Here is a 26,944-nt window from a genome sequence, read left to right on the forward strand (position 1 = left end):
GATTTGTTGAACTTGTTTGAACTAGCATAGTCTTGTTTATTTACATTTAAAATAAATAATAAATGTTATGTCTCTTTAAATTCCATAAAATAAAATAAGCAAGCGTGGATATAATTTATATATATTCTCTTACAGTGATATTGCTTTGTTGGCTTATTTAGTTCAATATCAAAATCCTCTAAATAACATAAAATTCAATAATCAAAATGACCTGGAGTAAATTATCATATAATCTCTTCAGAGCTGTAAAACCAAGGCTTGCCTATGAAGAAGTAAGTTCTAATTACTAATAAACAATATAAAAGTGCCAAATTTATACTTGATAAAGTTTTCATTGAGATATTACAGCATGCCGAGGCGAGCTCTCATGTATGTGCCTGGAGATGATCCAAAAAAGATACAGAAATCATTTACTATAGACGTGGATTGTATCGCTTTAGATTGTGAGGATGGTGTAGCTGCTAATAAAAAGGTAATAAACTTAAACATGTTGATGCATAGTTTATTAACATTAGTATTTGCAGACTGAAGCTCGAGAACTTATCCATTCTTTCCTTAACAAAGAAAAACCAAAACGAGACAGGGATTATGACTTAGGAGTAAGAATAAATTCTCTTGACATCCCTATATGGAAAGAGGACCTCAAATCATGTTTGACTGCCAGTCATTTGCCCGATACAGTTTTGGTACCTAAAGTGGAATGTCCTGAGGATATTAAACTTGTAAGTAATCATTTCATAATCACCAGTTAATGTATTATAGGCAAAGGGAATAAATGTAGTTTTCAGAAGAATCTGGCAAGCTTTTACAAGGGGACGCTAGGGTAAACTTGATAATTTATATTGAATCAGCCGGAGCATTCTTAAATATTGTCGATATCTGTAAGATGGCAGATAAATTGGCAAATGTTGGTAAATTTTTGCCAGTCAGTTTGGTTTTTGGTGGAGATGACCTTTACGCAAGTTTGGGTAAGTTCTATATAGGATATCAGTTAAATATGTAACAAACTGTAAGATGTGATAAGTTTCATCAAATAATATAGATGTGAAAATGCTTAGGTGAGCCTGTTTCAAAATCTTTTCATCAATGCTATATTACCTAAATATAAAATTCAAAATTGTTCCAATTAAGCTGCCTTGCTTAAAGAGTTATCATCTAATAAATTTACACTTTACAAGCACAAGAATACTTCAATAGTTCAATAGTTTAATAGTTCAATATATTCAACTTCAATATAAAATATTACAATTCTAAGAATATAAAGCACCTAGATACCAGAGTATCTGTATGTGCTATGGAAGAAACAATTCAAAAATTCTAATATATCAATGTTGTTACCCTTAGCAGACTAGCCGTTATATAAATTAGTTCACAATATTTAACATTTTAAATAAGTTTACCCAAAACTACATAACAAAAATCAAAAACCAGACAATAAAAACGATAAAAAGAGAAAAAAAAAGATTCATATACTATATACACATATACATTTTACCTACAAAGGTATTATGTAGTATTTTACAGAATTTTCTAGTCTTTGGTACCTAAAACCTATAATATTTGAAACAAAATAAATAATTGATTAAATGTCCATACTGAGATGTTGTGATTGCTATCAAGTAAGAAAATAAAAAGTTTGGTGAAAAGCAGAATATTGATACAAGCACTTATGATCAATCAACAAAATTTTCTTTTGTTTCCTAATATATAACTTAGGGCATATTCATTAAACTTTTTGAAGTATTTCTGTTGTTTGACATTTTCTGGGAGACGGTTATAAAATTTTGGAGCTAAAAATACTGCCGAATGTTGACTAAAATCTCGAATCATATAAGGTAGTATAATTTGCTGATGTTTATTAGCTCGGGTTTGGTGTCTATGGTTTATTATACTTTGTTTACCATAGAATTTATGAATATAAGAGCAACAGGTTGTTATAAAAAGAGTTTTCAAATCTTGTATTTCAGAATTATATAATTGCTTTGTTGAAAATAACCTAGGTCTCTTTAACATTATCTTTACTATTGAGTTTTGTATTGTTTTAAGATTTTTTAGACTGTTTTCATATGCCCCACCTCAAATCAATATCCCATACCTTAATAGGGGTTCCACGAGAGCTTTATAGATCAACACAATGAGTTTTCTGCACAAAATTTCCCTTAATAAATAAAATTTATGTAAGAGTGCCTTTATCTTTTTTGTTAAATAATCAATGTGTATATCCCATTTTAGATGTTTGTCTATATGGACTCCCAAATATTTTATAGAGTTTACCTGTGCAATTGGTTCATTAATATTGTTTACAATAATATTTTGTAAGTTTAGTCTATTTGAACTGTTTATGGAAAATGCTATATATTTAGATTTTTTTGGATTTAGTGACAATATAAAGGTGTCGAAAAAATTTTTGATTAATGATAGACCTTCTTGAAACTTAACTTTTGCCTCTTGCCATGTGTCTCCAATAAATATAATTCCTGTATCATCTGCATAGGATATTACTTTGCCAGGAGTTTTTATATCATTCACTGCATTTATATAAACATTGAAAAGTAGGGGTCCTAGTACAGTGCCCTACAGTGTCCTAGTACTTCACCATGTAAATTATTATAATTCTTAGGAGTTCTTGCATTTTGACTGCAAAATATTAAAAATACTCAAGATATAATTCCTTAAAGTTAAGCCCTCTATAGTAAAAACTTTATGCCTTTTTCAGGAGCAATCAAAAGCGAAGAGTGCACAGAAGTACTATATGCTAGACAAAAATTAGTTCTAGTGGCCAAAGCCTTTAAACTTCAAGCTATTGACATGGTCCATATAAAATACAAAGGTACTTTTATTGCCATTCTACTTCTTTAACACTAAAAACAGTATTTTCTTAAGACTTGGAAGGCTTGAAAGCTCAATGCGAACAAGGAATGAAAATGGGTTATACAGGAAAGCAAGTTATCCATCCCGGACAAGTTCCTGTAGTACAAGAATCATTTTTACCAACTGCAACACAAATTGAGTGGGCCACTGGGTTATTGGAAAGCTTTAAGAAGCATCAAAAAGAAGGAAAAGTATATTATTTAAGAAATTTAAAATATCATAGTAAAATAATTATAAAAAACATGAATTTTAGGGTGCATTTACCTATAGGGGAAGCATGATTGATATGCCAACAATGAGGCAAGCCGAGAATATTGTAAAGCTGGCCCAGTTGAAAAAATACCAATAGTAATTAAGGTAATTATAATGTTTGGTCTTATTGCAAATATTTAAAAGTGTAATCTGTTAAAAAGTGCCTGGAAGATGCAAAGAATCAAATGAAATCAAATATTTATTAATACACTATGTGTTTGTACAAGTTAAGATGTAATAAGTCTAATGGCTAGGAATAAATATAAAACAGTAGAAATCTATATTATTACACATTAAAATCCAAACACAACAGCTTTAAGAGAACAAACTTTCATACAGAATAATCAATCAAAGAAAATTAAAATTGCTTTCCAAGTATTCCTCAAAAGAATAAAAGGAACCATTTACCAAATGTAATTTTCCTAAAATATATCTGGGCTTAAAGATTTCTTATATGGACTGGAATAACATTAAAACACTGGACTCGTCTGGTTCAAGAGAGCCTGTGATAATATGTGATAATATTTCTATTATGTCTGGTGTTGTAAGGGTGTATATCTGAATAAGTTCTAAACTGTCAGACGTTATTAACAATATAGACCAAGTATTGAAGCAGATGTAGGCGCAAGAAAATTTAGGTCTCTTAAGTACTGCCTACAACTATCCCTATACTTCAGGCCAACCATAATCCTCATACATCTCCGTTGAGGCTTAAAGATTTCTTGTGCATAGCTAGAATGGCCCCAATACAGAATTGCATAGCAGATATTTACAGAAAAGTAACCATGGTAGACAGACAAAGTAGAGGACAAGAACGTAATAGCCCTAAAGGACCTTATCATGAAAAGTATATACAACTGGTATATTAAGTGAATTTGTTTTTAAGCTAAAGTTTAACTTGTTGGTCTTCCATGCATTTAGGCCTATTGGCTTTTAACTATTCAAGAATATTTTTATTGCTGTCGCTTATCATGTCCAACACAGGATGAGAAACGGAGTACCTAATAACATTATTACTCTCATCTGCAAAGATTTAAAATGTTGAACGTTAGAAAGATCATTAATGTATGTGAGGAACCGCAGAGGACCAGGACAGAAATTTGTGGAACACCATGGACCCATGCTCCTCTCAGTTGATACACTGTTCATAAAATCAACATATTGACAATTACCTTAAAGGTATGACTCAATTAGTCTCACACTATTAACATCCAGATGGTATAATTTTAATTTCCCGACAAGGATTTTATGAGGGACACAATCAAATGCTTTGGTGAGGTCATAAAAAGACGCATATACAAGAATTTCCAATTCCCATCTTTCTGTGTTGTTTTGTTTAAGTCTATCTATTGCCAATGTTGAACATTTGTTATTTCTAAAACCAAATTGACAGTCTATAGATTGTTTTTTTTTCAAAGTTGACTCTTTAAAATGAACTCAAAAATTGTAGAAACTACGGGAAACTATATGACAAATATTGAGAAAAAAATGAAAAATTACCTGACAAATTTGGAAAATTGATTCAAATCTTGAAAAGACTTGTTAAATTACCTCCAGAATACCAGAAATAACATGAAAAATTACTTCAAATGTCTGGACAACATGAAAATTTATTTCAAATATCTGGGACGCATATAAAATGACTCTTAGTCTTTGCAAAATATAAAAAATTACCTCAAATCCCTGGAATGAAATATTTTTTTAATCTGGAAAATTTTCTTCAATTGACTGGAGAACAAAACGAATAATTTCAAATATGTGGAGCTAACAATTATACTTTAAAGCAACTTTCTTGGGACAAAGTTACTTGGAACATATAAAAAATTACTTTAAAAAATGTTATCAATGGCTTTTGCAGTAGTTTATCAGTTCCCGCAACAAAATCATTACTCCACCCTTGGAACCATAAAAAAAGTGACACTCTAAATTATGTATTAACAAAAAAGTATGTAAATATACAATTCATCACCCCATTTATTAAGAAAACAATCATAAAAAATATTATAATATCCTAATCTAAAACATGTTATAATCCTCTTCTTCTGGTTGAAATAATAGCTCTTTAAAAGGGGCTTCCTCTCTCCCTTCTAAATCGTATCTTCCCTCTAAATCATATTCATCAGTTGGAAGGTTATTATTGAACCGGTTTAGGTAGCTGTGAACTTCATTTTTGTCTAACCTTCCCATAAATGGCTGCATTTGCCTCTTTGGTACCACCATACTGGTTCTTGCTTCATTCTCCTTAGATTCTGAAATGATGGGCTGAATGTCTAGAACAAACATTAACGTAAAACTATATAAACTTTTTTTTTTACTAGATAAATCACCTCTTTCGGTCTCCTCAAAGTCCTTTGGTTCATTCTTTCCCAAAAGTAGTCCAATTGGAATTTGATAGTTCAGTGCCGATTGAGGAATATCAACAGTGGGATGCGCAGGTTCTTGCGCCGATTTTGTTTTATTTTGCCCTCCGATTTCCGAGGATCTATCGCCGTTTTCCTCAAAGAAACTATTGAGGTTATCATTGGAGACCTGTCCCATGAATGGTTTCTCTAATTCGGACGGCAAAGCCAGTCCCACATTTTCCTCAGAATTAGTTGGTTTGTGGACATATTTTGGCCTCTGTGGTTTCTTAATTGGTAAATCATCGGCAAAGGCTTTAAAGACTTCAGGAGGCAAATCTGTGCCGGTTTTTTTGAAAATATCTTCAACGGTGGCTTCTATTATAGGTGATCCCACTGTTGGATCACTAATAGGGGAGTTGAGTGCTGTTTCAGACGCTAAAGCAACTCCCACATTATCTTTAGTATCAATTGGTTTGTGGACATATTTAGGTTTTTGAGGTTTCTTAATGGGCAAATCGTCTGCGAAGGCTTTAAATGCCTCAGGGGGCAAATCCGTGCCGGTGTTCTTAAATATATGTTTTACGGTGGCCTCCATCTTTGATGAACCCACAACTTGATCAGTATTAGGAGGTAGTTCGGAAGTTAATCCTGTTTCCAAATTACCTTCAGAATTAGTTTCAGGTGTTTTAGTGGTTAAATCATCCGCAGACGTTTTGGCGACTTCTGTACTACCCTCCATTACACTATCAGGTTTAGGGGTTGTTGAAGCTAAAAATTAATAATTAAGATTAGATTTAATTCAATTTTATTTTTTAATAATACTTTTGTTTCTATTGGCTTCAATCAGTGCTTGCACTTCTTGGCGCCTTTTGGACCAAACTTGTACTTTTTTTTGTACGTCAGTTAATATTTCGAAATATTCTTTCGTATCGGCTGCTGCTTTGGCTTTTTCCAATGCGTCAAGGATTGAATCTGCTTCCTCACTTAAAGTGGTCCCAACTACAGGAGAATTCTGAAAAGCAGTTGAAAAAATCGGTTATGCAGAGACAATTTTTCAATTTTCTACTCATTAGGTCCCTAAGAAATTTGAAAATGAGATGTTTTTTAGGAACAAATCAAATTTCTGCCATAACCAACCTTAGACGAATGATTAATGTATTTTCAGATTATTAATTAGTCTACAAGCTAAACGTGGGTATTTTACCTCTTCATTCTCTAAAGTTTGTTGAACAAAGTTTGACTCCTGCATCTTAACTGGCTGCATGGCAATTTGGTTCCATTTAAAGTTGGCATCTTCGGGTTTGGACACACCTACTGAATCTAAAACGATAACGTGTTTTTCTTGATTTTTAAGAGAGCAGAAAAATCGTACCCATAAGTCGTCCCACTCCGACAAACTGATCACTTTGAGGCTGTGCCCCTAAAACGTTTTCTTTTGCTTCAAGTAATCTTGGGGCTAAAATAATTGTTTTTGCCTTTAATAAGTCCGGTGAGGGCAAAGCGGATCTGGCAATAAAAACTGGAATTTGGCCGGGGTTTGCCAGTTTTGGAGCGGATTCTTTGATCGAATGCACTACATTTCTAAAAAGATTGTTATGTAATTAAATAGAGCCGATTTTAATGGTTAAGCATTACTTAGCATCTGCCGCCATATCGTTGGCGTGGATAAAAACGTTTTTTCCACTGTCAACGCTGCTCTTAACGATTCCTCCGATTTTTTGGAAAGTATCTGTAATACCAAAGGTGTTTTCCGAAGCCTGATCTGATTGCTCCGATCCACTTCTTTCTATTAACATTTTTTCATTAATATCCCCAAGAAGTGAGTTATTGGGTTCAGAATGCTGCACGATCTTATATTCCGAGGGCACCAGTAAATTATGTGGCGGTATTTTAATCGCAGACATCACAGTGTTTTTAGTATTGCCTAGCATGTTTCTTACATGGTACATGGGAGCTCTAAAATATGGGAAAGTTGTTTTATAAACCCCCAAATCTGAATGCTTTAGTACTTACTTAGGACTTTCAAAGGTATGTCTTACAATCGAGCCAATGTTTTCCATAGTTTTAGTTGCGTCGATCTTGGTATTAGGTTCGTTGACTAATCTCGTAATTGGAGTCAGATTGGGGTCGAAATTTGGAAGAGATCGCTTGACTTTCGTTGAATTAGTAGTTAATGTGTGGTTTCTTCTCTTTTCCAGATCTTTTATCATACTGTCTCCAATGAAACCTAAAGTGATGTTTAAAAAGAAAAAAATCCATGCACGTACATATATTCCCATCTCAGTCTGAGGTATCTTAAAGGATGGTACTAAAGTAATCTTTGTTGCATGTTTTTGTACACACGACATTAGAGTAGTACACTGTGTCCCATTTTGGAGGAGATTGCAGGGTATCTCTGTTATTTTTTCAGATAGAGCTTTGCTGTTTTCGCGGCCCTGTATCGGCCTTTATTTGCACAACTTTTAAAGCCACAAACAGAAATAAGTATTCCGAGTACTTTTGTTCCTGAAATACAGGGCGAAAACGAAAATGTTCACTTTTTGAGATGTTATAATTTCTCAGACCCTGTACTTATACAATATTTTTCTATCTTAATAGAAAAATAATTGAAACTGCTTATAATAGATCTTTTTATATAAAAGTCGGTGGCGTATTTAAACATTTTTTTCGAGCACTGTTTTTAAGATTGGGCATGAATTTGGTATTTTTTTACACACGCATTTCATTATTACTTCTTTAAAATGCCATGTGATTTAAACCTATTTATTTAATAATATTTTAAACATATACTCAAAATATTACTCTTTACATAAACTTAAAAATGTTGAAAAGAAAAAAATTCTCAGTGCAGATATACATTACATTAAATTAAAAAAAAACTCAAAAACCAAATTGGTCTTGTTGCTGTCGTTCAAAAGTAATATGTTGGTTTTCTTGATACCAACATCTTTTATTTTAAGGTAAAATGAAAATCCTTCAGTTCCCCTCTTATTTATTAAACATTCAGTTTTTTTAAATTCTCGACATGTTTCGGACACAATGGCGTCCATCATCAGGGGATAAAAGGTTTCAAATTGTTATCAGATATACGCCCCAGGGTTTGATTCCATGTCAAAAAACTCTATTTATTATTAATGTTTTTTTTTAACTGAATGTTTAATAAATAAGTGCTCAGAGACTGCAAGATTTTCATTTTATACCTTAATCGATGACTGCACTGCAAGTATTGACTTTTTTTTCACTATCGTATTTTGCCTATTAAATATGCCGCTGCTTGCTTATTACCTTTTTTGCAAAATCCGGATCTTCACTAGTTTTGATTAAAAACCAATTAGAAAATGTTAGTAGTTTAAATGGATTGCCAGGAATTCTCGAATACGTTGTTTTTGAAATTCCTACATCTCCCTCTTTTTTTCTAAATTTGGGATCCTGCCTTCACACACGCTAAAACAATTATTTCGTCACCTTCATTTTTTTCAACATGAGGTTGCCTAGGTTTTGAATAGCAGCCATAATTTAAAAGATTGGATTTTAACCGGAATATCGTAACCTGAGATAGCTGACATCTTTCTGGAAACGTAATGAGATTTTTTTTTATATAGATTTATATTGACTCGGACTTAGTTTCCATTAGATTGTGATACATTAGTGTATTTAGAAAAAAAATTGCAAAAATTTGAAAAATATTAAAGTTGTCGCGAAAACCGCAAAGCTATATCTTAAAAAAAATGACAGAGATACCCTGCAATCTCATCCAAAATGGGACACAGTGTACATATTAAAAAGGTCATTTGAAAGGATATATATATATATATATATACAGGCTGTTAATGAAGAATTAAGTAATATATTAAGAGATAATTTGAGAACACCCTCTAGATATTATTTACATCTTACTTATCATTAATAAGTCTCCATCGTCAGTGGCTTGATTTTGTATATTTTGTACTTTTTCTCTGTGTGCCCCAAGGATGGCATCGAAGGCTTCGTTCTCTTTGGCAGCACGTCTACGTCTAATAAACTCCTCGTGACTTCTAGCGCTTGGAAAGGCCCGGATAATATTAGGCGAACTCACCGATCTTTCTGGTTCTGAAATAACAAATAACAAAAAATAAATTGATATACTAATGAGAAAACAAAAAATAGAAGGAAATCCTACTAGTAGGTCTTATTTAATCATTAATAATAAAACATAATATGTTTAACATATGTTAATTATTATTAATGATTAAATAAGACCTACTAGTAGGATTTCCTTCTAATTATATAACCTTAATTATTATGAACAAGATAATCCCTCAATTCATTTAAAGATGAATTAAATACATCAAAATTAAGATTATTTATCAGGGTTAAATTCCTATCAATAGGATTATTTACACCATACAAGGTTCTATGAAAGGGAATATAGAATATTGGCTGGTGTCTTAGTCGTTGGTACGGTACATTAACACCAATTGAATTTAAGAGAATAGGACAGTCCAACATGCCATTAACAAATTTAAACATAAACAGTATACCAAATATCTCTCTGCCAGCACTAAGTGAAAGCACTAATGAAGCTTAACCATTGTTCCATCACTCCTGTAATCATGTTTCTCCATTCTAATACCCTCCCTAAAAGCACATACTCTAAGAAATTTATGTTGAACACGTCCCAAGCAAATTTGTATATGTGGACCTCACAAATACAAATACAAAAAGATTTTATTTGTCAGTTTTACATTCAAGTTACATTTTTGTGTTCACTTATTTTATTATGACAAATAGGAGTGTATCTCGATTAAAACAACCGTTTGCCTGCACCATCAGTAAACTGTAGTACCAGTGAGACAACCCTTTTAAAGACCTTAAACAACTATTTACATTCCAGTTGCAATACATTTTAAATATTTATGAGACAAAATTAAAAGAACCTATATTTGAATAGGAATGTAAAAACATAAAAATCAAGAAAAACCACTAAGAAAAATATTAATAAAAAAAAGACATGCACACTCATGAAGTTATATACCCTCAATGGGGAATGGGACCAGCTTAGATAGGGAGCCAGAGCTGATGCGAGAAAGCGAGAAGGGGGACCGGCATGCAGAGAAATGCAGATGAACTGGCGAAACTAGTCGGAAACACGAAAAACTGTTTTTTTTTTGCAAGTACACAAACAAAAAAACAAAATCAATTATTATTTTGACCCAAAAGTATTTTTAATTTGATTTGTTTAAAAAAGCTTTGGAGAGGTAATTCCTTTAGTTCTTGAGAGAGACTGTTCCATATCTGAACTGCAACAAATTTAAGAACGCCTAAAAGCTGCTGATCTGTGGATAGGTACAATAAAATCATTATTTCGAGTTACATGAGAATGGACAAATTCTTGAAGCTGGTGTCTTAAATATGCCGGTTGTCCTCTTTTTATGACTCTGTATACAAACATGTGCAGTAGTCTTCTATTATTCATATTAAGAATTTGATTAGCGTTAAGATACGGTGTTATGTGATGTCTATATGGAATGTTATATGCCAATCTTATGCAGGAATTTTGAACTTTTTGAATAGCCTTTTTGGTGCTTACAGATAAGGAATCTCCATAAATTACGTCCCCATAATCGAACAAAGACAAAACCAGACTTTCGCAAAGTACATATTTCTGTTTTGGGGTGAGGAATGTTTTTATTTTATAAAGCTGCCTTAATCTTAGATATGCAGCTTTAATTTTGTTTTTAACATGGGATTCGAAGCCCATGTATTGGTCGAAAATTATACCCAAGTTTTTTGCTTCTGCTACTATTGGGATTTGTGTATCATTTATTTCAATAGAAATGGTATTTTTTATATTTTCCCTCAATAAATTATTTGCCGACATTATCAGAATTTTTGATTTAGTAGCATTCAACTTAAGGTTATGATTCTCTGCCCAAGCATTTAGGTTTAATAAGTCTAAATTCAGCTTTTCTTGCACTGTATTTAAATAATTTTCGCAGCTCAGAGGTATGTATATTTGGGAGTCATCAGCATTATATCACTCACAACTGAACAGTATTTGAAAACAGGCCTCACTAACCCACAGTAGACCAATCTGGAAGCCCTCAATGAACAATACTGGCAATTTCTTAAGAACAAAACCAAGCATCTTTGAGCCTCTTATAAATCAAGAATTGATGTGGTTAACTTGCTATTGAATTGCTATTAAATATTAAACAAGTTGAACGATAACACATACCTGATGTTTCAGCCATTTCTCTTATAAGATCCTTATTGTTCTGCAAAGATTCTCGAACAATTTCAGATATCAGTTTCATTTCTTGTTTGATGAATGTTTTCTTTTCCTCTTCAGTAAGTGCGTCCATCTCCGCTTCCAAACTTGCCAAAGGATCTACTACGTGTTTTGCTCCTAAAATCCCTGAAATCGTTGTTTCTTGATCCAGATTTTCCGTTGCTGATTCGGTGGTGGCATTGTCCGGAATGGAAAACTGGATATCCTCGATTTCGTCTGGGGTTAGTCCTAAGATCTGAAAATTGAATATCGTGAACATTTACTAGTTCTGAAAATGAATTACTTACGCTCTGGTCCATTTCCGTTGAAGCCAAAACAGGTAAAGAGCTTAGCGGCGTATTGCTAGTCACAGAATTTGCGTTGTCATTACTTTGGAATTCGCTTTTTTCGGTACTCTGCTTTTCAGTGTTTGTTACAGGTTGCTCAGAAGCTGCGTCTTCTGTTTTTTCAATATTTTTTATCGGATTGGGAGATCCTAGTGTAGCATCTGCTAGAGGTTCAGTTGTTTCTGGCTCATTGGTTTTATTCAGTTTTTGTGTTAAATTTGTGGTATTTATGTTACTTTTTAACTTTTCCACATTTTTAGTGCCATTATGGTGATTAGGCAAAGCAGACATTATATGGCTGTCATTGGCATGATTTTTAGTTCTGATACTAGAACCAACCAAGTTAGATATGGATGAAATCCCGTTAAAAACCACATCTTTAGTGTCTTCCAATGAATTTATTTTCTCCGTTGTCTTTTCAGTGTTTAAATCATCGCCTTTATCATGCAGGACTTTACTACTGCCTAAACTGGATTCCACGATTCCCTTTGCAAAATCCATAGAATTTCCAGAGTGCTCAATATTATCATGATTTTTCTGTAATAGGGGGTTATTGTTTAAACTGGCGTGCACTATATTAGAGGCCAAATTAAGTCCCCCTAGGGCATCTTGTGTTGAATCGTGATGCGTTGAAAGTCCAAAGGGCAACTGTAAAATTGGTAAATTAAGGTCTCGCTTTTTTCGTGTATTTTCACCCATTTGTAGGGCTGCGCCATCTGTCTCATTTGGATCCGTTTGATCATCACTATTGGCTCTCATTAATTCAGAACCTGTTTCCATATCTTGCAGTAGCTGATGAACTGGCATTTCGTGAAGATGAGGCATCACGAATGACTCTTTTGGTTTGGCAACAACTTCATTTGCAACTTCAGAGGCTCGGACAAATGGGATCGGGCCAATTGTCTAAAAAAATAAAAACCCATAAAGGTGCAAAGTTTTAGGATGTTTTTAAATTTCGTTTAATGCTGCCGCAAGGCATAATACATATAAGGGAATTCATAAAAAATTTCAAACTAAAGACTACAATGAGTTTGCTAAAAAAATTTTATTTACCCACTATAAAATTAGAAACGATGGGACAAGCTTAAGCTGGCTTAAGATGCATGGAGACAATAAAAATTATAAAAAAAATTCCTGGAAGACATAAAAACAATTCGGAAAACCTGGAAAAAGCGCAAACATATTCCCAATCTCTAGGAAAATTATTACTAAGTCGTAGAAAAAAAATTAGATTAATTATATATAAAAATGACTTCTATGATCCTAAAGGTTTAGTCAAATGCCTGGAAGACATACAAAAGCCAGGAATAGAGGAAAAAGTTTTGAAAAGTAACTGCCTACAAATAATGGAAAATTATTACCAACTCTTGGAACACACTAAATGCCGGGAATAAAATAAAAAAAAATCTTTAAAAGCCTGGAATAAAAAATTATTTTTTTTTAGTTTGACAATTTATATAAAATCAAAATTATTTTTACTTGGGGTTTCTGTACAATAAATTTGATTCTCTCAGGTTATAATTAGATTTAATACTTAAGAACTTGTTGTTATTTTGTAAATATTATTAATATTTTTCCAGGCATGCAATATTCACATAAGGTTATTTAAGAAAAATATAAAAAAATACTCGTATCCATTTAAGTTGTATGCATTTTAAGGTATAATTTAAATGTGTTTGTCAGTAGACGGGATTTTATAACATATTATAAAAATTATTCATGTTTCTGTAGACGTCATGTGTCTGAAGTTTTTGTGATAAATTACAAAAAAAAATATTGGTATATATGTAAATTATGCAGTATGCATAATATTAAGGACATGAAAAAGCCAGGAACAGAGGAAAAAAAATCTCTTAAATTATAATGAGATAAACTTGACTTTTTTAGAAGAATTTTAAATGTCTAGAGTAAAATTCAAATTTACTTTAAATATCTGAAAAATTTGGGGAATTATTTCCAATTTCTAGAAGACTGGATAAAAATTTGCTTTAAAAAATCAGAGTGCAAAAATATTTTCATAATTTATGAATGATGAATGGATTACTTTAAATGCCTACAAAATATGAAAAAATTATTACAAACTTATGTAAGGGTCACTAAATACCTGAAATAAAATCAATAAAAAAAAATAAAAAAATGTCTTTAAAAGCCTGGAATAGAAATGACTTCTATGACCCCAAAAGTTAAGTCAAATGCCTGATATAAAAAAAAGCCAGGAACGGAACAAAAAATTTAAAAAAAGCTCTAAAAGTATAATGAATTAAATTTGACTTTTTTTTTACAGAAATTGAAATGTTTAGAGTAAAATTCAAATTTATTTTAAAAGTCTAAAAAATTTCAAAAATTATTTTTAAAAATTAGAAAAAGTGGAAAAATATTCACATTCTCTGGGAAAATTACCTCAAATGCCTCAAAAAATATGGAAAATTATTACCAACTCTTGGAACACACTAAATGCCTGGAATAAAATAAAAAAACGCAAAAACACAAAATATTCCCAATCTCTGGTAAAAATCAAGTGAAATGCCTGTATTGAAACTAGAAATTACTTTAAAACATATGAAAAATTATTTCGTTAAAATAATAAATCATTTCAAAAGCCTGGAATAAAATTGAAAATTCAATTCAATGTCTAGAAGAAATACAAGAAATCACTATAAATCCATAAAAGAGGTAAAAAAATACTTCAAAATGACTTGCAGACATAAAATGTCAGAAAGCTGCATAAGGATACTAATTTAAAAACACGTCATAACCCTCTTGCACTTCTTCTGCCAATAGATAATTTCTACCAGTAAAACTTACTTGAAAATACTGCTGTCCTGTCTGAGCAGAAGCTTCAGCATTAGCTTGCGCTCCACTTCCAAATCCAGAAAAGCCTCCTCCACTGCCACTAAACGCCTTGGCTTGAGCATTCGATTGTGCGAAACCATGCGTTTGTGCATTCGCCTCTGCTTGGCTGAATGCTCCTCCTCCATGTCCAAGACCATGTCCATCATTAAATGCTTGAGAGTTAGCATGAGCGTTTGCGGCAAATGTTGGCACAAAAGCACTTTGTCCTCCAGACGTTGCTTGAGCTTGTGCTGCCGATTGTGCATTTACCGGCCATCCATTCAAATCCTCATGTACCGGAATAACTTGAGTGTTAGTGAGGGCTTTAGCCTGTGCTTCTGAGTGGGCATTTGCTTGATAATGGGTGGGTTGAATGAACCCGCTTTGAACTCCAGACGAGGCATATGTTTGGGCATTAGATGTAGCTGGATGTACGTATCCTGAGCCTTGATGTGCGCTTGCTTCTGCGTGTGCATTCGCTTGTGCATGTGCATTCGCTTGTGCATGAGCATTCGCTTGTGCATGAGCATTTGCTTGTGCGTGAGCATTGGCTTGTGCGTGTCCATGATTATTATAAGAGATCGGATGCAGGTTCTTAAGGTGGTTGTGGGTGAATGTATGAGAGTGTGAAAAGCTGTGGGCGTGATTGAAGGTTGGACTGGCTGACTTTTCTAGTGCGGATCTAGATGGAATATAATTGATAGTTTTAAGTAAAAATTTCTGTTTTTTATTTATACATGGTATTAAATCTAAAATTTAATTTGATAACAAACATGTCGTACCGTCTTTTTTTAACAAAATGAATGAAACTTTTTAGTCCTATTGTTGGTGTGAAACTCAAATCACAAGATAGTTTTACCACTAACAAAACTCTTGTGGTATATGTTCTTTAAATCTGACATTAATTGATCTTCTTATTTGCCCTATATACTTCTTATCACAATCGTTGCAATTAATCTTATGCATCTTGGACTTTTCATTTATTTTATCTTCTGGGTTTCCAAAAAGATTTATTAATTTGGCTGAACCTTGATAGACATTCTTAGATATAACTCTTTAAAAACCCGATCAAAGTCTCTTGTCAAGATTCTTGCTTATTTTCATCTTTTTTAAATGACTTTTTAAGATTAACTTTACATTTATCTTTTAATCAGCTTTTATCAATAATCCTTTCGTCATAATCATTAATCTTTTTCTTTATTAAATATGTTATTACTTAGAGGAAATGAGACCAGAATATGTACCAAAATAATGCACGCTTGCTATTTTATGTTTCAAAACAATGGTTAGAGTCGCTAGTTATGTATCTAGAAGTATTTTTTTCTTCTTTATAAATATAAATTCTAAGCGATTATTATTTTTGATGACAAAAGTATCTGAGAATGGACGTTGGTTATTTGTTTCTTGTTCAAAGGTGAATAAAAAATGGATTGAAAACATTTACTGAGTACATTTACATCAACATATCTTACGAATGCATTTGTATTAGGTGAAAGAATACTTGATCATGACTATTCTGGCATTATAAATCCACTTCTAAAAATTATACTAAAAAAAAGACATATCTTGCTTAATATTAACACGCTTATATTAGCTCGGGGTTGTATATATGTATGTATGTAACGAAATCTTTGAGCTTAATTTTCACTGGTTTCTAAAAGTTTGATCAACTTATATCAAGGACCAATGACAATGCAATAGCAATAATTTGATAAAAGATTCCCATTATCCTTATTAGGACTGCCAGGATTAATAAATAATAGCTTACACATTTTTATTGCTAATCAAACTAAAAAGTAGAAAATAATTTTTAATTACAAAGAGTTTTTATTACAGTAGTAGAAGGTCGGACAATCTTTTGTAATGAATTACCTCAAATAAAAATTATAATAAAATTCGGTTATTAACAGAATAATTCAAATAAAAGTGAAAATCATGTGGTGCATTTTACTTCATTTTCATAACTCTTCTCTCATAGATAGTTGCTAATAGAATTATTGTCATATTTAATATATCGAGCACCCCACGCTTTTTAATTTGATTCCAATTATTCTGTTAATAAATTTTATTATGATGATCAAAAGTGTTATTTTTTTAACCTATTAATAAACTATTAATTATCTATATCTAACGTTAGTTAATGCTAAGTTGGCTTATGGCGATTTGTTATCTTGTATTAATATAGAAAAACCAACTAGAAATAGAAGAGATAACCTTGTAACATTTTTGATACGGTGTCATCGTATAGATTATAATCAAAACACTCCTAATAATTATTATTGTAGGGACATTTGTAGATATTGGATATTGTCATTTAAAAGACAAATTCTTCTTTGAAGGTACCAATGGTATAGAAGTGGGGTTAAAAAGACACAAAATTGTAGGAAAATGACTGCCTGGACTAATTTATCGCTTTATTCCGGGTAGTCCTGGTTGAGCTGTAAGTTGAGAAACGTCCAGAATACCTGTTAATAAATTATTTATTCCAGGCAGTTGGGCTCAATATTTGTATTTTAAAGGTAAAGAAGGGTCCCTGATATGGGTGAATTGTTGCTTTATTCCAGGCACTTGGAGTTGAATTCTTTTTTGAGGGTACTATAATCCACAAATCAGGTTAAAAGAGTACAAAATTGTAGGGACGTAGCAATTTTAAAAAGAAAGAGATACGCCTGGACTAAATTATTGCTTTATTTTAGGCAATCGGGGTTGTTCCGAGGTTGAGCTGACAAGTTGGGAGTCAGAAACGTCCAGAAATCATGTTATTAAGTTATTTCTTCCAGGCAGTTGGGCTCAATTATACTTTAAAGGAAAAGAGGGGGCCTGGAACAAATTTTTACTTTATTCCAGGCACTTGGGGTTGAATTCTTCTTTGAGGGTACAATGATCCCAAAAAAACTTAAAAGAGCACAAAATTGTAGGGAAATGACAATTTTAAAAGCAAAGAAGAATGCCTGGACTAAATTATTGCTTTATTTCAGGCAATTAAACTATAATTTGGGGATGAAAAATTTCCAGAATCATGATAATAAATTTATTTGTTATGTTTTCTGAACGTATGAAGACAATTAATAACTCTCTAGTCTGATAATGGCAAGAACATGGCCGAAATGCGTCGAAATGACATTGGAATTGGCATTTTATTTGTGGAGAAAAGAATTCCCCTGTAAAACTTGTCTATAATTTCAAAGGTTCATGAAGAGCCCATGGATGTACCCTCGAGTTATTCATAACACGAATTGTTGTATTGAAAAATAATTTGTGCAAAGTTTTGTTAATTTAATTATTCCTCATTACCTTCCAAAAGTTCCATCAGATATTCAAAATTTTCTGGTACAGGAATGCTTGGAAACAATTAAGACACCTTGAAAGAAGCAAGAATTTTATCTTCACTTTGAATTAAATTATTAACCTTTGACTGTTTTTGATTGAAAAACTCTCAAATTGCTTTAACAAAAACTTTGAAATGTTGTAAGTTGGGGAAACAGTATAATTTTGGAATTGTTTGGTCGTTACTCGAATTTATCTATTTATTTATAAGAGGAAACGAGGTTTTTGCAATCATTTAATGCTGTTTTATCTTGCTAGGCAATTTTTGATAAAGGATTGTTATTTTTTTATATGGATGATCATTAACTCATTTAAAATATTTTGCTTTGTCTAAAATAACAACCTTGTTTCCTTTGTCAGTTTTTAAATAGAAACAATCTTTTTCTCTCTGTCATTTAATAATGTTAGAACCTGATGTGTTTTTCGATTTGCTAAGATTTTCTTCAGATTTGATTGAATTGATGGTTTAACACTTGTTATAATCTTCCCCAGGTTGTTTTTGCAGTTTGAAGCTGGTGCAAAGTTAAAACCCTTATTAAGAACATCAAGTTTTTTCTCATTAAAAGACTGAAAGGACTGATTTTCAACGATATTAATTGATTTTTATTTTTGTACTTTATCCTTCGGACTCTTCCAACTTTTTTTTGGTTTTTTATTTAGTGAAGAAAACTTGCCAGTATATTTTTGTTTAATAGCCTCAAACATGTTTCTTTAAAAATCACTGTGGAGTGAATTATATACTGATTTAAAGTAGCCTTAAGTCAGTTTGTCTAAAAGTGAGTTTTGTTAAAAAAGTGTGCATTTTAGAGTTTAGAGCATACACACTTATATGTGTATATACAAGTAGTTTTAGTTTAATTTTTTTCTTATTCTGAAGATGCTAACATCGTTAGCGAAACACCTGTGAGAATAAAATAAAGAGTTTTAGTTGGTGGTAAAGCTGTTTTGTGATTTACTGTCAGTTTACTAAGTAAATGCTAATTTTTTGACGTTTTACACCTAACAGGGACTTGTGATAAGCATCTGGGATTTTACTTAATAGGTAACATGTTTTTGTACTTTTGTTTGATACAGAAAAGTCTCATAAAGGGATTCTTACTTTGTATGTCCTATACCGTTTTCCTCACCATACGCTGGAAGGGTTTCAAGAAAAGTTACGTGTGGCTCTATTTTTACTTCCTTCTTAGGCTTGATTAAATGTGTTGGGTCAACCGACTTAACAAGATCCCCCAGCTTATGGTTTATTTCATTGATATGATCCACTGCCCTATCGTAATAATTATTTCCTGAACTATAATCGTCCAGCTCAAGTTTCTTGGCAATTTCGTCACCTAGTTCACAACTAAAAAGAAAAATTAGATTTAGTGTGAGTGGTTAATAGAGTTTCCTAAACTTACCGGAGTACTTCTTCGGAGGTTTGATGGTTGTGTCCCTCATGAGGGTCTTTGGGTTGGTCATCATCGGTTTTTTCAACAGGTTTTTCTTGAGGTGGGTTAAAATTGACGTCTATATGCTCCTGGGCTCTAAAATTAAATTTTAATTTTTGTGTTACTCGCATACGATATTTTTCTAAGAATTTTTTAAAATATCTATGAACATTTCTCTGATAATGATGGATATTATATTAAAAAACAAAAATCTAATTGGGTTATAAATCGAGAAAATCCGTTTTTTTTATAATTCTTTCCAAAAAATTGAATTTTCAAAAGTGATTTTTTCCAACCCTGCCAGGAATATTTTGAGGGGAATGAAAAACAATTCAGGTATGTCTGGCTTATTTTTCTTATTCACGACCCCGTTTCTACCCCGAAGCCCATCCTCAAGAATCTGTGAAGTCATTAATAAATAAAAACTAAATGTACAGAGTGTTTCACCAAAAGCGGATTGCGGCTGTATCTCGGGGACTGTCAATGTTGTCATTGGAATTCTTTTTGATATTATAAAAGTGACCAAGGAAAAATGTTGGAAATTATTTTTATGTTCAAGTACTTGCATTACACTTCTAAATGTTTTTTTACAAGTGAAATGCAAGTACAAAAAGTACAAGTTTTTTTACAAAAATTAAGATGGCACGGTATAGTATAATTTACCGTTATAATAAAAGTTATTGACGGTTAATATGGGCATGTCAGATTATTGGGTATCCTTTGTATATTCATCACCTCTTTTTTTCGGACTAATGACCAAATTAAATAACCAAAATTCTGAGTTATAATAAATATATAATTTCATTTAAACCTCATAATCTTAATTTAATTACAATTAGGTCTCTTCGTGTTCCAATTAAAAGGAGTCTGGTAAGAAAACATGAAGTTAATGTTATAAACGTTCTTGCATACGTTGAAGCTGTACCGTATTTAAGCATAAGAGAAATTTCACTTCATCTAAAAATTATTCATCTTTCACTGTTTGCACAGAATTTTGAAAGAATTTAAACTTTATCCCTATCATGTATCCTTGCACCAAGCTCTTTCAGAACATGATTTAGAAAAATCAATAAAATTGTCAGACATTCAACATTACACCCGAGAGCCTGGAAGAACAGAATTATTTTTTATCTAATTTTTGAAAGACGTAAAAGTTACCTCAAAAGCCTGGAAAGCAAAAAAAATCCTATACCTGGAAAACCTGATAAAATTGCGTCATATATAAAAAACCCTCTCAAGAGCCTAGAAGAATTGGATTATTTTTTCTAAATTATGAAAAACGTAAACATTACGTTAAAAGCGTGGCAAGCGGAAAAATTATTTCCATTTTCTGGAAACAAACGTCAAAGACAAAAAACGAGCAAATCCTGGAAAAATAGAGAAAATATATTTTCAATCTCTGGAGTATAGAAAATCAAAGTCTCCCAATAGCCTGGAAGAATTCTTTTTTACAACTCCTGGAAAACATAAAAAATTAATGAATTAAGGGTTTGGAAAAATAGAAAGAATTTTTACAAGAACCTTTATAAAATAAAAAAGAAGAAATATTTTCAATACCTGGAAAATACAGAAAATTACAATATTTCGTTCTCATCCAAGTCCTAAAATTTCCGATAAAAGACTGCAAAACGAGAAAAACAATTTCAATATTTGGAAAACGTATAAAAAATTACGTTAAAGTAACGAAGGTGAAAAACGAATACAATTACCTCAAAAGCATTAAAAAAATAGCTCTTGGAAGAGCCTGGAAGAATTAGTTTTTTTTTAATTTCCGGAAGACGTAAAACTCACGTCAAAAACCGAGAAAACGGGAAAAAAATATTTATAATTCCCGGAATACTAAAAAAAAATCCTTTTAAGAGCCTGTAAAAATATATATATATTTTTTTTAATAGCTGACGTAGAATTTATACACTTAAAAGTGACGTCAAAAGTCTGGAAAAAGAGGAAAAAAATAAATTCTTGTAATGTGTAAAAATTACGACAAAAGCCTGAAAACGAGAAAAAAAAGATTTCGAATTTCTGGTAAACCTCAATTTTTATTAAAATATTATTTTCCTCTCTTGGGACCAAAATAGCTCAGCTATGATCCACTTATCACACGCGAAACTGAAATGAAAAAAAACACTTTTCCAGAAATACAGAATATAACAAAAAAATTGCAGACCAGTTCGGACGTTCCGCTACTATGACGCTCCGTCCTTGTTTCGCACATCATAAAAGAGCAACGGCGAGGTAGTCTATGGAGAGTTGACGCGTCCCAACTGTTCCCGCAACAAGGCCATCAATTTATGATACTATTTTAGCGAATTATTAAAAAGTTGCTTAAAATTTTGGTAATTTAAACAACAAACATGATTGGTTTGTGTATTTATAAGAATCGATAAAAAACACTTTATAGCATCAAATAACGTTCAAATATAGTTAATTATTCGTTATTATTTTCTCGGATTAAAGTGTTGTCTGAACTGTCCGTCTAACTACCACTCATAGCCTTTTGACAGCAGTAGGCAAAAATAAAATACATTAAAAGTACGTAAGGATTCTAAATTTATTTAAAATTAACATTAAAATAATAATTTAAAGAATCACCTTATCATATAAAGAATAAACTGATCACATGCCAAACTGAAATTTCCAAATGAAAAAGTTTCTTTACCTTACTCGAAATATAAATAGATGCTACCCTTTGTAGGGACAAAATTGACACTTTGAACATTTTTAAAGTTTTTAACTTTTTTAGTATTATGATTTCATTATTTTTACATAACTTGAAGTGAGTGATACTTTAAAACAATGATGAGTTAATGCCAAATAAATAAAAGAGAGCTAATAATTATTAATACCAAGTGGCATACCCGTATATCAACTCATATCAACTTCACTAAAAACTTTCGCATACTACTGCAATGTTTCAAAGTACTTTCATTTCACGTTCAAACAAGCCAAAATTTAACAAAATCGTATAAGTGTTTTAAAAGTTATAGTTATTTAGGCAATCATATTTTTTCTACTCCTACTTTATGACGGTCGGTACGTCACTGAGTATTTGACCAAAACAATGGAAAATATTTCAAGGTTTTCAATTATGTTAGGAAAAAGGTACCTTAAGCTGACATTTTCCGAACAAAATTAAAATTGATTTATTGACCTTTCAATTACGCCCCTAGTACTCAAGAAATAGCCACAATCCGCCCTGTAAAAGCTTTAAACTAATTTGATAAATGGTTTTACCCTAGAAGTGGTCTCTCTTCATTATGCTCGGAACTTCTCCCATAACCATATCCAGAATTATAATAATGTGGTGGAGGAGGAGGCTGATAGGAGTATCCATGTTTCACAGGTGGACCGCTTAAATTATTTACGTTAGATAAAATAAATTATAAATAGTCCAATTTACCTGTAATATCCATATTGTCCGTATGCCGGATAGTCGTCCTTATGTCCAAATAGTTTCTTCTTTTTCTGTTTTAATAAAAGGAATGTGGGCTGAGGTGATCGAGCAAAAGACGGCCTAAAAATGTAATTTAAAAAACTGGGATTCGGTTGCTTAATATTAAAATGTGACACCTTGCAGGCTCTTGTCCAATAACATCGTCAATAACGTTACGTCCCAAATTATCTTCCATCCTTATCTGTCTCTTTAGCAGTTTTTGTCCGGGTCTTACTTCCGATGATTTAGCTTCCCTAAAATATGCAAATAATGTCTATTTTGTAGAACATATGCCTAGTTGAACTTCTTTACCTCATGTCACTGCTCTCCATCATTTCATCGTAAACGTTTCTTCTAAAGAACGCACCTCCAAGTTCGTTTTTGGTATTTGGATTGTTGTTAGGAATTCTCGGACTTCCAAGCAAGTCTTCGTTTCTAAAGTATGAAAAATTAAATATTATATTTTTATAAGATTTACACCCTTACCCTAACTCATCGTTCATGTTATACCTAGCCATGGCGTCATTGTTTATGCTATTAAAGTCCTTCATATTCCACATGTTTTGCAGCTGACCCATGGACTCTTCTTGCTGGTCCCAATGGGTTTTTCGCAATCTCATATCCATACTTTCGGTATCATCCTAAAGGACAATCATAAAATACAAATACAAAAGGATTTTATAAAATCTCTTTGAGGTCTTACAGTGGCGTCTCTTTTATTCCTACTCTTTAACGGGCGAATTTCATTGGTAAGAGTGTAGCTTCGTTGTCCTAACTTGGGTGTTCTACCTCGAGCAATTCTTGCAGCTGTCTTAACTCTGGATTGTAATGCGTGAGTAATCAGCTTCGCTTTCTGGTGCTGAGCTCGCGCTACGCAGCTTACCAGTGCTGGCGTTATGAGAAGACATATGGCCGGTAAGAGGACGTAAGTCCAGATGAACAGTTGTGGGTAAAATTTCTGGAAAATCAAACAAATACAGTATTACTCATACTAAAGTAAAAGGAGGAAAGAATTCTGGGTGTGAAAATTAGGTTTACCTATATTTATTTATCTTCTAGAAACATTTAGGAATTAATGTATATTTGTAATCTGAATATTCTTGGAACGTTTCATTGAAATATTGATAAGTTTGGTGGTTTTTGGACCTTGATTGAGTATACTTCTTGAAAATAATTTTAATTCCCATACTGATTTTGGTATTGAATTTGTTAAAAAAAGACCATAAATAACCATTTTTCCCCTTCCAGAATTGCCAAATTATGTGGTGATAAAAACGAATCTTGATGTTTCAATACGCGTTTCAAAAAATTGAAATGTGTTAGTTCTTGGACCCTGGTTGACAAAATTACCTCTAACTCAGAGAGTCCTTGAAGTACAAGGATCGTTCTCATACGATATTATCAAGTAAGAAATGCGTTATCTTTTACTAAAACTTTTTGAGAATATTCTATTTATCTCATTTATTAGAACATATTGTCCAAAATAATGAAATTTTGCTGGGAAAATTAACATAAAAATACCCCAAACCGAAGCTGCCCTGACGACCCAAATCCTTAACCCACAATCATGTTTTTACCCTCAAATCCATCCTTAATAACCTTTTTCTATTAGCATAGAAAGAATATGGTAAAATTTCTTGAGGCTTTTAAGCTATACCCAAAATGTCCGCTGATGAATAAAAGTCTTGTTCATCAGCCATCAGCTTATCTAGGACCTTAACTGACAAGATTAATTCTAACTCAAATTTTTTAAGAAAGCCAGGAGTCCTAAAAACGCCTTCCAAAACATTTTTAGACGTCCCTCTCTCAACTTTTCAACAAAAAGAATTTGAAATAAACACAGTGTTGGGCGCCAAAAATGCATGTTTCTTACTATGGGGAGAATTGTTGAAATTTATACAAATTATATAAATTAATACATTTTTATACTTATATAGAAGTTATATCAAAAAGGTTTCTCCTGACCAGACATTTGGGGATATTTTTTGTTTTATTCCAGGCATTTGAAATAATTTTTCATGCCTTCCAGGCATTTCAAATTAAAATAAATTTAATTTACTTCCAGACTTTTGAGTCATTTTTCCTATCTTCCAGGCTTTCGGAACCTTTTTTTTGGGGTAATTCCAGGTAAATATTTGAATAAGTTCTTATGAGTTTCAGACTTCTGGATCCTTTTTCTTGCGTGCTAGGAATTCAAAACAATTTCAAGTGACGCAAAAAATCATCTACATTCTTGAAATCAAATGAAACTTCACGGCAAACGCTTGGAAGACAGAAAACAATTATTTAAATGCCTGGAAGGTATTAAATAAGGTTCCAAAAACCTGGAAGAGATAGTGATTTCTAAAATAATGACGTAATACCCAACAAAATAAGTAACTAAGAAAATACTTCAAGTGCCTGGAAAATGTGTATAAAAACAATAAATAACTGGAATAAAATAACAAATTGCCTGAAATTGAAAACAAACATGAATACGTTAAATGCCTAAAATAAAATAATAAATGGCTTCAAATGCCTGAAATATTCCAATTGTTTCATCATGACAAGAAAATTAATTCGAAATCATGGAATCCTGAATTCTACTTATTTATTTAAAATATTCTTTCAAATAATGAAAATTTACTTAAAAAATTAGAAAAAAAATGTCCCAGCCAAAACTGCTCTAAATAAGTAAACTCCTAACATACAATCACTTTTTTACTCTCTAATTCATCCTCAGGAACATTTCTATATTAGTGCAGAATAATTATGGAAATATTTTTAATGACTTTTTTAGTTATTCTCGAAAATGTCCACTAAAGAATAGAATTTTTTAAATTTTCTGACTCTTGGGTCATAGCTAATAAAATTGCCTCCAACTCAGAAATTTTCTGAGGTACAAACATCGTTTTCATATGAAATTATTAGAAAAGAAACGCCCTTTCTTAACCTAATTCCATAATTATTAGGATAAATAATGAAAATTTAAGAAAACATTTGAAATATTCAAATAATGTGTTTATAAAAATTGTAACCCAGTTAAAACATTATTTTAAAATTAAAGAAACTCTTACTTACCATTCTCAAAAACTTTATCTTTACCACATTGGAATAATGTTACGCCAATTAACTTTAAACTCTAACTAACCGGATAGCAATACGAATTCGACCCAGTTATAGTTGCTTGGTAAGCTATTTTGAATTTTAGCAACACCGATGATTTACCAATAATATTTTCATTAATAAGTGTTTTATTTTATTAATTAAATTTTTGTTTGAAATGCCTTCAATGTAATGACACACTTTTTAGGTGGATTAAGAAATATGCAATATACAGGGTGTTAAAGAAGATTGTTTGGCTGTAATTGAATCCAGAAGATATCCCGTAGTTAATTTTACAAGGTTTATTAGTTTTTAAAAATCTGTTCCTAAATGTTGAACAAAGGGGTTTTTCGTTTGTATTTTTTTGCCCCTTTTTGTAGTCATTAAAGAATTTTTTAAATGATTTTTTTTATTTACTTTTAAAAAGGGAACAAACAAATTTATTGGTGTCATAACAAAAGTCTTACACAGGTCAAAATAGGAAAGAAAAAATTTTGTAGATTTATATATAAATTATTGGTACATACATATAAATTTTACAAAATGTTGGAGATCAGGTAATATTATCAAAGCTATTGTTTAAATATTCATTTACACTCTAGTAATTTTCATGCATTGCCAAGATGCAAATCATTGTAATATGCATGGCTCCATATAAGAATTTTATAAGAAATTTCGAAGACGCGAAATATGCAGATTTTGCAACAACTGGAGAAACATTTACAGTTAAATTACGGAGAGCAAAAGTTCCTTTCTAAAAAACCTTACTGGTTCATTAA

The 26,944-nt window shown here is 31.8% G+C and overlaps 2 protein-coding genes across 3 annotated transcripts; one reads left to right on the forward strand and one right to left on the reverse strand.

Moving 5' to 3' along the window:
• Positions 1-26,568, forward strand: LOC126737922 (citramalyl-CoA lyase, mitochondrial-like). Of its 2 annotated transcripts, none has more exons than XM_050443017.1 (8): positions 1-272; positions 329-472; positions 525-722; positions 782-968; positions 2,717-2,830; positions 2,884-3,062; positions 3,125-3,228; positions 26,374-26,568. In XM_050443017.1, exons 1-7 carry the CDS (start codon positions 207-209, stop codon positions 3,218-3,220), a joined length of 984 nt encoding a protein of 327 aa, XP_050298974.1. In that variant the 5' UTR covers positions 1-206; the 3' UTR covers positions 3,221-3,228; positions 26,374-26,568. The 2 variants fall into 2 exon arrangements, with proteins under 2 accessions (XP_050298974.1, XP_050298975.1); XM_050443018.1 differs by lacking the exon at positions 26,374-26,568 and adding an exon at positions 17,591-18,264.
• Positions 5,080-26,319, reverse strand: LOC126737917 (uncharacterized). Its single transcript, XM_050443010.1, has 20 exons — positions 26,142-26,319; positions 23,785-24,039; positions 23,568-23,722; positions 23,394-23,516; positions 23,219-23,335; positions 23,049-23,162; positions 22,883-22,999; positions 19,619-19,744; positions 19,321-19,563; positions 14,868-15,576; positions 12,024-12,965; positions 11,683-11,971; positions 9,363-9,554; positions 7,479-7,692; positions 7,101-7,421; positions 6,838-7,046; positions 6,670-6,785; positions 6,288-6,477; positions 5,451-6,233; positions 5,080-5,393 (listed from the first exon to the last, which is right to left on the reverse strand). The coding sequence occupies exons 1-20, from the start codon at positions 26,142-26,144 to the stop codon at positions 5,140-5,142; spliced, it is 5,472 nt and encodes a 1,823-aa protein (XP_050298967.1). The 5' UTR covers positions 26,145-26,319; the 3' UTR covers positions 5,080-5,139.
• Positions 26,569-26,944: the final 376 nt, after the last annotated feature.

This window comes from Anthonomus grandis, chromosome 6 (assembly GCF_022605725.1).
Source record: "Anthonomus grandis grandis chromosome 6, icAntGran1.3, whole genome shotgun sequence".
In the NCBI taxonomy this organism is placed as follows: Eukaryota; Metazoa; Arthropoda; class Insecta; order Coleoptera; family Curculionidae; genus Anthonomus; species Anthonomus grandis.

What these genes read in the sequence shown, in the direction of transcription:
- LOC126737922 (XM_050443017.1), top strand. Translation starts at nt 207, where the DNA reads ATGACCTGGAGTAAATTATCATATAATCTCTTCAGAGCTGTAAAACCA. An exon ending in CAAGGCTTGCCTATGAAGAA is followed by an intron (nt 273 to 328) that starts GTAAGTTCTAAT and finishes TACTTGATAAAG; the next exon opens with TTTTCATTGAGATATTACAG. An exon ending in AGCATCAAAAAGAAGGAAAA is followed by an intron (nt 3,063 to 3,124) that starts GTATATTATTTA and finishes CATGAATTTTAG; the next exon opens with GGTGCATTTACCTATAGGGG.
- LOC126737917 (XM_050443010.1), bottom strand. An exon ending in CATACCTTTGAAAGTCCTAA is followed by an intron (nt 7,422 to 7,478) that starts GTAAGTACTAAA and finishes CCCATATTTTAG; the next exon opens with AGCTCCCATGTACCATGTAA. An exon ending in CTTTGAGGAGACCGAAAGAG is followed by an intron (nt 5,394 to 5,450) that starts GTGATTTATCTA and finishes TGTTTGTTCTAG; the next exon opens with ACATTCAGCCCATCATTTCA.